This window comes from Neolamprologus multifasciatus, chromosome 20 (assembly GCF_963576455.1).
Source record: "Neolamprologus multifasciatus chromosome 20, fNeoMul1.2, whole genome shotgun sequence".
NCBI lineage: Eukaryota > Metazoa > Chordata > Actinopteri > Cichliformes > Cichlidae > Neolamprologus > Neolamprologus multifasciatus.
The window spans coordinates 27,669,831-27,682,767 of record NC_140458.1 but is presented as its reverse complement, the minus strand read 5'-3'; the positions used below and the strand labels follow the sequence as shown (position 1 = coordinate 27,682,767).

At 40.5% G+C, this 12,937-nt stretch overlaps 1 protein-coding gene across 1 annotated transcript; it reads right to left on the bottom strand.

Moving 5' to 3' along the window:
* Nucleotides 1-2,369: 2,369 nt before the first annotated feature.
* xpc (xeroderma pigmentosum, complementation group C) lies at nucleotides 2,370-11,926 on the bottom strand. The gene is made up of 14 exons (XM_085146676.1): nucleotides 11,579-11,926; nucleotides 10,139-10,435; nucleotides 9,923-10,019; nucleotides 9,299-9,383; nucleotides 9,055-9,209; nucleotides 8,750-8,870; nucleotides 8,558-8,647; nucleotides 6,481-7,344; nucleotides 6,047-6,207; nucleotides 5,751-5,832; nucleotides 4,112-4,243; nucleotides 3,812-3,981; nucleotides 3,182-3,275; nucleotides 2,370-3,012 (listed from the first exon to the last, which is right to left on the bottom strand). Exons 1-14 carry the CDS (start codon nucleotides 11,688-11,690, stop codon nucleotides 2,680-2,682), a joined length of 2,793 nt encoding a protein of 930 aa, XP_085002802.1. The 5' UTR covers nucleotides 11,691-11,926; the 3' UTR covers nucleotides 2,370-2,679.
* Between the last annotated feature and the right edge of the window lie 1,011 nt (nucleotides 11,927-12,937).

Here is a 12,937-nt window from a genome sequence, read left to right as displayed (position 1 = left end):
AGTGCAACATATTTACCTTCGTAATTGAGCCAGGTTGACAAAAAACTGGCAACTGCTCTTGTTATCAACCAGAGTACTTGTGATATTTCTCAGTATTTATTAAAAATCTGATTCATGTATAATGCAAGTTATCATTTGTTGCAGCTAGAAATTGCCTCTGTTAGCTATACAGCACAATCCTGTTTTACATTAATGCACGATCAATAATAATCTAATTAAATATTTTCCCACACGGAGAACTTATTTTTTTATTATTAGTGGTACTCTGGCGATGATACACGGGTTGCTTTTATCTATGTAACTGTACACCCGAGTACTTTAGGATTCGAATACTTCCTCCACTGCTGTTAGCAAATGGGTTTTCAATTGAGTATCGTTGTGTTAAACGTGTTTCTAGTTTTACGCCCTTCTACAACCCCTACTGGCCGTGCAGCGGCAGTGTAGGAGTGTGTATATATATATATTTTATATGTATGTGCATATGCATGCTGTTTATCCTGATCCTCGAATGTCACTTTATGAAATTTGATCGTTTCATGTCAGTAACTGATAGTCTTTGGTATCAAATACATCCTGGCATCATAAAGCTGCATTTCTAAATTGCTCCTGCTTTTGTTTCCATTCCTCCTAAAGCTGTAACTGCAGGCAGTCTAATGCAGCTCTTCAGCTAGACTGAAACATTAGACTTACAGTTCTTCTGCTATGAAAGTATAGGAGTGATGGCTTGATAAACTATGCATTATCCTCTGCTGTGGTTCTCAGCAGTGCCTGAGAGAAGTCGAGGGCTAAGCCCCAGAGGGAAATGGTATGGTAATAGGGTGGAATTGCTGAGGAGGAAGATGGATCTTCTAATGGAGCTGATGTTCAGTCAGCTGTTACTGCTGCAACACGACACATTTTACCTCTGCAGTTTACACTGATGTTGTCTTTACTTTTAAGGAATGCCTTGCAGTCTACCTAAAACCTTGTAAACAATCATTACCTTTACATAAGAAAATTAGAAAAATCCAAATTTGAGAGAAAAGCAAGCCAAAGTCAGGCCCTCTTCTGGCAGTCCTTTTGTAGGTAAACACAGGTAGTTCACAGTGATCAAGACTCTGTGCCTAAATACAATTGAACCTTCAAGAACATAATTAATATGGCATTAGTAACACCTGTGTTTACTCACCATTTCAAGGTGGTTAATGGGGCAATCTTGATGATCTTTAAAAGTGTCCAATTAATAAGTATAGATAGCAAAATCTATAAGAAATCTACAGCATTTTTTTATTTCAATATATTTAAACATTTATTACAAAAATAAATTTCATACAAGAACAATTGGCAACTTTTAAATGGTTTGAAGACATGTAGTACGGAAAATCTTCCAACAATTACAAAACAATGTTTTTTCATCAATTTGTCATTGTTATGTTATTATCTCACAATTTACAGTCAGGCATCTCACAATTTCTATTTACCAACTCAAATTTAGAAGAAAATATGATCCTAAAATTTAAACATGAAATTTTGACTTATGGATGGTATTTTCTTTCTGTCTTTTTTTCAGTGTCGGAAACAATAATATACAGCCAAAAGTTATTAAATGGTGCCTAATATGTAAAAGTAATGAGTGTAAAAGAAATACTGAATGCAAACAATGGCAAAGAGAAGAGGAGACATAAGCAAACCTCCTGCTAAACAGGCAAAGAGGACATGAAGCACTAAAGATAAATCAAAAATGAAAGAACAGTTTTAGTGATTTTCAAGTTATACACTCATTAAAAACTGTCATATAGTCTGCATATTCTTTGTTAGATGAGGAGTCTATATCCATAGATCAACTTAAATGTGCACAGTGGTTGGTTCCTTACAATGGCTCTGTCAGATCTTTACCCAACATGAGTATTAAAAAAAACCAGCTGACAAAAGTAAACCAGCAGAATGACTTTCTTTGTAAAAAAACAAACAAACAAACAAAACATTTACATTGAGCCAGTAACAGAAGCTATGCTCTTATTTTGTCAGACCTGCAGGTTGGAGAAAAACTGCTAACATGAATGTGATAAAACAGCAGCATCTGACAGGATCACAGATGCTGTGTGCTTATTTTTACCATTCATTATAATTTGTAGTGTTAGCACAGGAGGTATTGTGTTTAATTGCCATGCAAGCTATCCATTCATGTCAGCATAAGCTCTAAATGCCAACATTAATGTGCCCAGCAGGTTCAAACCTGTCTGTACTGGTCAAAGTTTGAAGCACTGAATATTTAAACCTGATATCAGTGCCTAACACTCACCTAATACACATGAAGATGTAAGGACACTTTCACAGTCTCCATGACAACCTATACTGTTGCTGTACATATGCATGTTTTTTTTCCCCTCTTACTGTCATTTTGTATGTCCATGAAGTTCTTACATAAAAATCTTACAATACAGTGTACACCAAAATGGAGCTATGAACAGTGATGCTTTATGTCGTCACCTTCTCCTTGCTTCCCGTATTTCCTTTCCTTTCCTTCCAGCGTTACTTCCAAAGGCTCCAGGGTATTTCAGTGACCCATGCAGCATCCTGCTTTGAAGTGATGTGAACATCTTCCAAACTAAATGTTGCAAGAAGTTAGTGAAAGTGCTTTTTTAACAGCATCATGGAATCAATCTTTGCTTTACAAAAACCTGAAGGTGGTCTCCAACATCACACTTTCTCAAAGGGAAATAAATGTTGCTCTTGACCCTTCTTCTCTCGTTTTGTTACTTTCTTCTTCTTCAGTCCGCTGGCATTTCCACCATCCTCCTCTGCTTGTCTGTTCTGAGGCCAGGACATTGCTAGAGTCTCAGATGCCATCTTAGCTCCCAGACTTTCACCCTCAGCAGCCTCCTCATCTGAGGAAAACCCTTCGGCGTCACCTCCATGAGCAAGGCTCCCCAATCCCTGGTTCTTCTTGTTGTAACGCTTTTTAAGCCTTTCTCTGATCAGGAGTCCTTTCACCAGCAGAGTCCAGTTGGAGATGGCCCTCTTCTCTTTTTTCTAGATGTTACAAGAAAAGAAAAAAAATTAAGCCCCTCACGTACAGGTTTCTACTTGAAAGTAATAGCTGATACTTTGTGTTAAAGTTCCCACCTAAACTACATAATCTGGTAATCTTACAGGGTTGTAATCAATAATTGTCAAATTAGTGATATGAAAGAAAACACACCTCTTTCTCCTTCTGTTTCTGAAGCTCTTGTTCTTCCACCCACGCAGCTCTGAGGATCTCCTCGTGCTCCTCACACGCAATGTAACCGTCAGTGCTGAAACACACACAGGTGAGCAAATATCCCCTTAGCTTTGACATGTTTGTAAAGAGTACATTTATTTCATTTCTTTCTTTAGGAGTAAAAACATCCTGATTTTGATCTTTTTATTTTACCCAAAGCCAACTAATGAGATGAAAATAAGCTCGCTGGAAACAATACAGATAAATTTGGAAAGCAACCAATTAAGCTTTCAAAAACAACAACAACAACAACAAAAAAACCCACAGTTGTGATTGAAATTTGAAGATACTGTTATCAGTATCTGCCTTCACAACTAAAACCGAGTGAGTGTAAGTAGAAAACAAACACAAACTGATTTTTAGGAAAATATCATGATTTAATGAGTCTGTCTAGGAATCGATAATGATGTGCACGGGTCAAAAAATGCATATGAGTTTGTTTGAAAGTCCCTCAATATTGTGAAATTCTAACTCTCGATGCAGTTGTTCATCCTGAGATTCTCCCGATGACCTTATCCATCTGCTTAATTGTGTTTACACCCCACCGAAGGCTCTTCAGAGTCATCTTACACAGCGTGCGAGTATCCTCCATGGAAGTCGAAACCTGTGACTGCAGGCGCTGCGTCAATGTTCAGTTTCCTGGCCACGCGGTGCAGGTTGGGCAACCTGATATGAACACAGCCCACCGGCAACATACAGGGTTTAAACAGGTAGACATTACCGTAGTCATTACGTGGGACCTGAGGAAAACATACAAAAACACAATGACACTGACAATTTATCCTGTTGGTTCTTATGTTGCTCATAAAACTTTGTTTCGCTTAATCTTCTGAATGTGATGCTCAATCCCACACACACACATATACATACCTTCCCATCCACGGCTATCGGCGGCTGGTACTCTTCAGTTTGCCATTCTCCAAACAGCGCCAGGTCATTCTCATCCTTCAGCTCAGACGTCATCCTGGCCTTACGGGAACGATTAGAGAAGCCCTTCACCATCTAAAAAGGAAAAGACGTGTTTATATTGTGAGTTCATAAAGTCACCAAAGCCTTTCATGTTTCCACATTATCTGTGTGTCTATTCAGTATGAAGCAGCCTCAGTCTGTTATGATTCCCCCTTCCTGTCACCTTGACGATGCCGTTGATCCAATTGATCCAATTAATCCAATTGATCCAATTAATCCAATTAAGCCGAACTAGGATTTAACAGCATCAGTGCTACAAGAAGAATTCAATACATCTGCACTCAGCAGAACATCAATGACAGGAAAGGAAAGGTTTGCAAGATTTTACACCTTATATCATTTCATAATTACATCAGTCATTCTTGAAGACAAATATATCTCTAGCAATAACAGTTTATTCATGGGGTCAGGTTTAAGATCTGGGAGCAATATTGGTAGCATTCCATCAATTCCATATTATTAGTCCTTGTCCATGTATGCTTTATTCCTGTTGCCCACTTCTCATCAGTATGTCCTGGTTCCGAAATGCCTTATGTGGACCTTGTTAAGCTGGGCAATGTCTGAGCCGGTATGGTTTTGGCTCTATATCTCTCGCTCATGTTCTGAAGTAGGCTTGGGCGGGCCTAGCTAGGGGCCCTTACTGCATGCATGCCCTTATCGAGATTTGAACCCCGGCTTATTGTCAGACCCACAATCTGGGATAAACCATGGAGCATCGGCTAATCGATCACAAAGATGGCCTCTGAGATGAGCTGCTACAAGAACACCTCAGGCAGCTGAAGACAGACGGTGATGAGGAAAAGGAAGAGTAACGAGCACGGCCCATCGACAGATGGGAGGCACATCCAAGTGATTGGGACAGTGCACTGGAACATCTGTACCACATACACGACCAAAGGTGTGTGAGAAAAAACAGGATAAGTCCAGTGGGGGTTTGAGTTCCAGATTGACAAGCAGCTAGTGGTAAACCAACCTGACAAATGGTGATTGACAAGAAGCAGAAGACCACAGTTGTGACAGATGAGGCAATCCCAGCAGGCAGGAACATCAAGAAGAAGGAGCATGAGAAAACACAGAAGTACCAGGAGCTGAAAGAACAGCTGGAGCAGACGTGGAAGGTAAAGTCCAAGGTGGTTCAAGTGGTAGCAGGAACATTAAGAGCTGTGGTCCTTAAACTGGAGAAGTGGTTTCAGCAGATTTCTGGCACAACATCAGAGGTTTCTATCTAAAAGAGTGCAAGTCGTAGGAAGAGCTAAGATACGGAGAACCCTCAAGCTCCCATATTTATGAATATCTATCCGTCTCTATTGAATACTCAGTGCAGGCTTGATCACAGGGCTGGTTCATTTAGAAAAACTGTGTTTTCATTACCAGGATAAACTCTCCTCAGTCATGAAACATGCTAATGAACACTGATCAGCTACAACTGCCTTCAGGTCAGAGTGTGACTGAGTTACAAACAAACTGATGTAACAGAGAAACTAACCACAAAATTTCTCCTTTTGAGGAAGGGAAGAGAAGCAAACAAAAAAGAGCTTGCCTTGTATGGCTCCTCCCCTAACCGGACAGTCCTTGCTTCTTTCAGCCACGTGTCTCTGGAGTGCAGGGTGTGCACACAGTCCCTAGAGATGGATAAAGATTTAAACAGGACATGAATGACGACAGTTCTTCTTTTCCCTCTCACACTGAAATCCCAGTTTTCCCTTGCTTTTTTGGTTTAGCGGTAAGACATAACTAGGTTAACACAGACTGCACAGTATAAAAAGCATTATGTGCGATGGATTTCGAGGTATGCTTGAACTAAAATGCATCTGTGATGAAAGTTTAACTAGTTACCGAGAGTATACTGGCTCCCCTCTGCAGTACCCCAGCACAGTGGCTGTAGGAGGATAGATGGCCTCATATTTCAGCAGGTGTCTCTTTAAGGCATACAGCGGATGGTTCTTATACTCCACTACAGACACTGGCAGGGGTTTGTTCAGAAGAGTTTTCTGGAGCTGGGAGAGCAGAGCAAAGAAAGAAATTGAAGTAGGTCAAGACATTGTTTCCTTTCATGTCATTCTTTCATTGTTATCGATGGGAGTAGCTGATGGGCCACAGCAATTTCTTGACTAGGAGGAAAGAATTCAATGTTAAAAATAGAGTAAAATCGCGTGTACATTGAACATTTCCTGCTAATCCATATGATGCATACAGGACATGTGATGTGGCCCCTGGTTTTGGTAAGAAGAATTGTGCAAAACAGTTAAAAAAAAAAAAATTGGAGTCACCTCCTTGTCTTCCTTTATGTCTTTCTCGTCCTCGGGTCCCAAGAATGGCTCAAGCGTTTCCTCCCACCAGTCGTCATCCACCCGCCTCTTCCTGGATGATGTCATCCAAGTCGGGTCATATTTCTTTCCCAGGTCTTTCACAAACCCGTCCCCGTCCACGGACACCACATATGTCACCGGTGTGGTTGCATTCCGGTAGCAGAGTTGAGGAACTCCAACACCGTGATCCACATCTACGCAAACCCAGGAAGCTGTTTTCTCCAGATACACCTCTAACCACTCGTCTGCACCTGGGCCTTCTCTCTTTGCCCCACTCCTCCTTTTTGTTCCATTGCTCGTTGTCCCTTCTCCTCCTTCTTCCTCTTCTTCTTCCAAGTCTCCATCCTCCTCATCTTTTACCTGTTTTTTACCTCCAATGCTTCTTCTCTTTGGAGCTGCAGTATTTCTGCTGTGTGTGCCCTTGGCCTTCCCTTTCTCTTTATTCCCCTTTTTAGATTTAACCCCACTCTCTGAATCCTCACTGTCATCCTCACTGGTGGCTTGAAACTCATCTTCGTCACTAAGCCCTCCATCCTCCTCCCCTTCGCTGTTGCTCTCCTCCTTGTAGCTGACCTTTGAGGCGACACTGCGGCGTTTTGAGTTCTTTGGTCTCTGCCCCCCTGATACTACAACTTTCTTCTCTTCCTCCTCATCCTTTTCTTTCTTCTTTGCTTTCTTTCCTCCTACATCTCCTTTGATCGTTCTCCCTCCTGCTGGTCTCTTGGTGCCAGGAGAAATCTTTGGCTCAGGGGAGTTTGTCTTGAATGATTCCTTGCTTGTGTTGCTCTTTTCTGGGGCACCAGCAGATGTTCTAGCCCCTTTGGCCTGCAGAAATGAGAGATTTCCAACATGTTTGTAAGAACAGAACAACCTTAAAATCAAATGGCAGACACCAATGCATATGCAATACTGCAATGAGTTGAAATACTGTATATAGAGGCATATGTAAGTGTGATAAAATTGGTGGCTGTATCCTTTTAATAAGAACCTGACACCACGGCTGTACCTTTCGTATTTTCACTTATATTACAGTTTATTCATTCATTTTTTACAGGTTAAAGTATTAGGTAAAGTGCAAAAGTATTTGCTCGTCTGCCTTCACATGCATATGAACTTGAGTAAAATCCCATATGATGTTTTTTCCACTCTTTCCAGCTACAACAGCTTCATCTCTTCTGGGAAGGTTTTCCACAAGGTTTAGGAGTATTTATGGAAAGTTTTGACCATTTTTTCAGAAGTACATCTGTGAGGTCAGACACTGATGTTGGACAAGAACGCCTGGCTTATAATCTCCGCTCTTACTCATCTCAAAGGTTTTCTTTTGGGTTGAGGTCAGGACTCAGTGCAGGCCAGTTCCCCCACACCAAACTTGCTCATCCATGTCTTTGCTGACCTTGCTTTGCACTTAAGCATTTCCATTGTTCTAGAGTCCAGTGGGGGCGTGCTTTACACCACTGCACCCGACACTTTGCATTGTACTTGGTGATATAAGGCTTGTATGAAACCGCTTGGCCGTGGAAACTCCTTCACTGAAGCTCTCTACACAGTGTTCTTGAGCTAATCTGAAGGCCACATGAAGTTTGGAGGTCTGTAGTGACTGCAACCACCGACCCAGCTCTGTGATTTTATGTGGCTTACCACTTCACAGGCGAGTTCATAGCTGGGATTATCGCCTGTGGAATATTTAGTAGCAAGTACATTTCATGACTGGACTTGTTGCACAGTTGGCATCATATCACAGCACCACACTGGAATTCACTGAGCTCCTGAGAGCGACCCATTCTTCCACAAATGTTTATACAAGCAGTCTGCATGCCTAGGTGCTTGATTTTATACACCTGTGGCCATGGGAGAGACTGGAACACCTGAATTTAATGATTTGGATGTGTGAGTGAATATTTTTGGCAAAATGGTTTATTTTTTAATAGAAGGCTTTAAAAATGTGTTCTATACATTAAACTGCAGCAGTTATCCAAACGTGACTGTTGTAATTATACCGCAGTGTCTTCTTAAAGGAAAAACAACAAACTGTCAGTACCTTGGCTGATGAGGCTTTGAAAGGAATCGGCTGCAAAGAAAGGACCAATCGGCAGAAGAGCTGCAGAGAGCGTAGGACCAAGAGAAACAGCTGCAGGAAACACAAGGACATAATTATTTATTTTTCATTTGTACATCCAACTAGGGGCACTGTTTTATAGAAAATGGACCGGTTTCATGCCAAACTACTAACGTGAGTCATCTCCTCGTGGTTTCTGGCTGAGAGGCTTGCCAGTCGCCTCTCAAGGAGCCTCTGGGGGTCCAGACGCTCTTCACAGGGAAGACTGGAGTTGAGGGTAAATGTTGCTCTAAACCTGGGAAAGAAGAGAGCCGGATGGATGGAAATGGAATCATAAGATATGGCGATAATTATAGAAGGCTACCAGTGACTGATGGCTTCTGAATAGTAGCTCTATTGTCCCTATTGTACAAATTTCTTAGTTTTACACATTCTAGCATTAAAATAGTTTCAGGAACTTCACATTTATAAGTACATACCATTTAAGCAGCCCAGAGAGGTAGTTTTGGTCGATGCGCTTAGCTACCATGGTAAAGTGGGCAGGCAGCAGCGACAGAGTGACGGCCAGCAGGTCTGGTTTACTGCACAACCTGTTGCGGAACATGCCGCTGGCAATCAGGCACATGAGGTGGACCTAAGAGACCAATCAAAGGTTCGGAACGTCAGGAATGAGCTAGAGAAGCACCATGAAAGGAAAGGTAGAACTAAACAGCGTTTTTTCACCTTGTGGGTGTCTATCAGCAGGTCCTTCTTATATCGGTTCACCATTCGCCTCAGATACGTCTCAAGTTCCGCCTGCTTTTTTTGCCTGGCCAATCAGAAATCATGATTATTGGGTTAAAACAAATATACCATTAACTGAACACCCATAGATAACGCATCTTCCACACACTAATCACATAAACACACAATTACAGGTCCCTCTCCTGACACCTGTGGAGAAAATTCATACTAATGTACATTTGAATGAAACTCCGTGACCCAAAAATGTTTTCCTGAATATAATGAGAGGATCGGGAGTTTGGAGACATCAGCTAACAATGTCTGGAGCTACATTCAGATTGTTTTGATATAAACAAAATTAAACAAACTCAGAGCATGAACACAATGAAACTTTATTTAAATTATGCTGGTGATTCCTGAGTTTTAATAATGAGGTTGATTTATTTTGATTGACTTTTGGATGTCTTCCTGTGTTCATTTAATTTTACACAGATTAACACCTCAACTGTTTAAGAAATAATATCACAAAAAAGTCTGTTTTGAAACTCTTTTTTTAAAGAGCTATTTTATTTTCAAAAGTTTAGAATTTTATGTTGAGCATGTGCATATTCTATATTCACTTACCTCTTTCTGACTTCTGGGGTCTCGATCTCAATCTCCACAGGTTCAGAGGGCAGGACGGGTTCTAGAGGCTCGAGTGGACCCAGCGGCTCAGCTAACTCTGATTAACAGACACACACTATTCATTTCCTTTGTTTTCCATTACTCCCTGCTTAGCATAGGAATAAAAAACAAAACAAAACACTGTGTTATTACAAATGTTACGGATTTTACACTTACCTTCCACTTCTTCCCAATCATCCTCATCTTCCTCCTCACTGTCTTCCCCTTCTTCTTCTTCTTTCTCTGGTTTCTTGGTGTTCACCTTAAGCCGTGGAGGGGAGGTCACCATATCAAAGTCATCTTCGCTATCATTCTCCTCCATAATGGATGACTCAAAGTATTTGCTGGTATTGACAGCAGAGCTAGTGTCAGATTGGGAAGACAACTTATTTCTTGCTGCTCGCTTTGAGGGGGCATGTGGCTTAGGGATGACCTTCCACTCTATCTTTTCCTCTTTATCTTTGATGTCCTCACCTGGTAAAACAGATTGAAAGATGTTTTGAAGCCTCTGTGCTTGACTGAGAATAAAGGAAAACACGTCAATACAAAACAGAAGTACAACCACCCTAAAAATGTATTATATTGCGAGCCAATTTTCTGAATGAAGATGTTTTTTCTTTCTTTTTTTTGCTACAGAAAATTGACAAAAGTGTCTTAATTGTCTGGAGAATCATTTTTGTGCCACTGTAGGAAGTGCAACAGCATTGTTTATCTGAATGAAAGCCACAGTTTATGAATGATTTGCCGCAAAGCATGAAGGGAAGTGCTGATACTGGCCTATGAGTAAATAAGATGGATGACCTAAATGCCTCTAACACTGAAGAATAAAGAAATCCATATAAATTTTTGATTCTTTATTCCAACGGAGGAAAAATCAACAATAAAAATGAAAAAAATTACAGAAAAAATATTGGTTATTTTAAACCAGATGCCTGTATTAGCCTAAAATCTGAAAATTGGTTTATCACTACTATATACACCACAGAGATAATGCTCCTGTTCAAATACTCGTCAGAGATCACGTCTGAGAAGCTGCAGACAAACCAACAGGATTAAGAAGTTAACACACACACTTACACCATCTATGCACAAAATATGGTTGGTGTTTTGGTATGTGGAGCACAGATGTGCATCCGAGCCAGCAGATCCACTTCAGCAACCATGCACATCTTTAAGCAGTGCACCTGGATGCTCATACAGTGCCTTTATGGTTATGGCCATAACAGCTCGATATTATGCATTGTCTCCAATAAACCGAAGCTTTGCATTGATGTGTGACATAAATTATATTTTTGTCACGTTATAACTGCACAAAAACTGCTTCTCAAAGCAGTCAGAGGGAATGGATGACAGAGGATGTGTTTTGCATTTCAATTATTTTATAATATTGTGAAGCAGTATTTTTCATTTACTACAGCTGATGCTGATTTTAGTCATCTCTGTGAAACTCTTCCTCAGATGAACGTGTGTAAGTTTATTCATGAACCCAGGCTCACTGTGCACAGACCGCTTAGCTAACCTCCCCTGTACTTCAGTTAAATTCCTAACTATTGGGGGCTAGAGGTTCCATTTATTTAATTACAGACACACATTTTAGGCAACTCCGACTTTTCATACCAGCATCTTTCTTCTTCGCTCTTGTTTTTGCCCCGCAGCTCTTCGCTTTCAGCACCTGCTTCAGTTTCTTTGTGTCGCCCCCCGTGTTTGCGCACTCTCTCCTCCTCGCCATGCTAGCTGCCGTCAGTGGAAGAACTTTCTTTGAGTAATAATATCCAGAGCTAGACGAGCAGTAGTCCTTCAGAGCTCCACATGCTGTTGTATAAGGGCGAGGAAACAGCAGTTATCCAACACTGCCATTTTCATAACACAAGAAACTGCACCCGGTTGTTTTGGAGGCCGGACCTTGACGTCATATCCGCTCTCCTGTCTTCTTCTTCTTCTTCTTCTTCTTCACTAAATAGATCAAATTCAGCTCCCTATATTTACAAGTTAACACCTGGATATTTATAAGTAGGCTGACACCAACATTTGTTTATAAATGGCTTTATGGTCTTTATATATATATATATATATATATATATATATATATATATATATATATATATATATATATATATATATATATATATATATATACATATATATATATATATAAATAAAATGTGGTGTTTCAGGGAGGTGTAATACCAATTTTGGGCACTAAGGGGTGGTGTTGTGCTTTCCATAAGGTTTTCAACCTCGACAAAGGTCAGCTCCACATGCTCCTGGTAGTTAGGTTTCATATTCATACTCGTTTTTAACAGCCAGTGATTTATTTTAGGTTATATAATGAAGCATTTAGCCAGAAGCATGATCAGTGTGTTCAACAGTAGAAAAACTACAGTAGAGACACAGTATCAGAAGAACCTCTAGCTACTGTACATGTTTGATGTAATTTAGTGGTAGCTAAGCATGTTTGAAAGGGTTGATGTTCAGTGTCATTAAAGAGGCTGTAACTGAGCATGCGGTGTCATCAGTGGAAGTCAGTGGTTGTGATGAGAGTGAGAGGTTGAAAAATGAAAAACACTGTTATCCACTGTGTAATGCAAACCACCCTGAGCTCCACTCAATAAAAGCAGCCAAATATGATTCATGAGAACTTTTTAAATGGTCTTCCCTTGATAAATGGATTTTTTTTTCACCACAGACCCCAGTGTGCCCGGAAGCATGTGTTGAGACAAAGCAACAACTGGAAAGAAAACAGAAAAAAGTCAGTCACGAATTTGGATTGGACTTTAATACATTGCTGAACAGATTCTGCATGATCACCAGGGACAGGAGACCATTAACAGGCCCGTTCAGCTGTCTGTCAAAATCACCTTGTTTGCAAAGAAAAAACAATCCTTGGCTGAAAGGTAGAGAAATAAGAAGCAGAAAAGCTGGTGTCATGTCAAGTGAAGCAGAAGTAAACTGTGCTATTCTAGGTATTGTGAACAG

Bases quoted from the DNA above. Each gene is read 5' to 3' on its own strand.
- xpc (XM_085146676.1), bottom strand. From the start codon at position 11,690: ATGGCGAGGAGGAGAGAGTGCGCAAACACGGGGGGCGACACAAAGAAA. The intron at 5,833-6,046 runs GTAACTAGTTAA...ATCCATCTCTAG, and splicing joins GGGGAGCCAGTATACTCTCG to GGACTGTGTGCACACCCTGC. The intron at 4,244-5,750 runs GCAAGCTCTTTT...TTTCCTTTTTAG, and splicing joins TAGGGGAGGAGCCATACAAG to ATGGTGAAGGGCTTCTCTAA.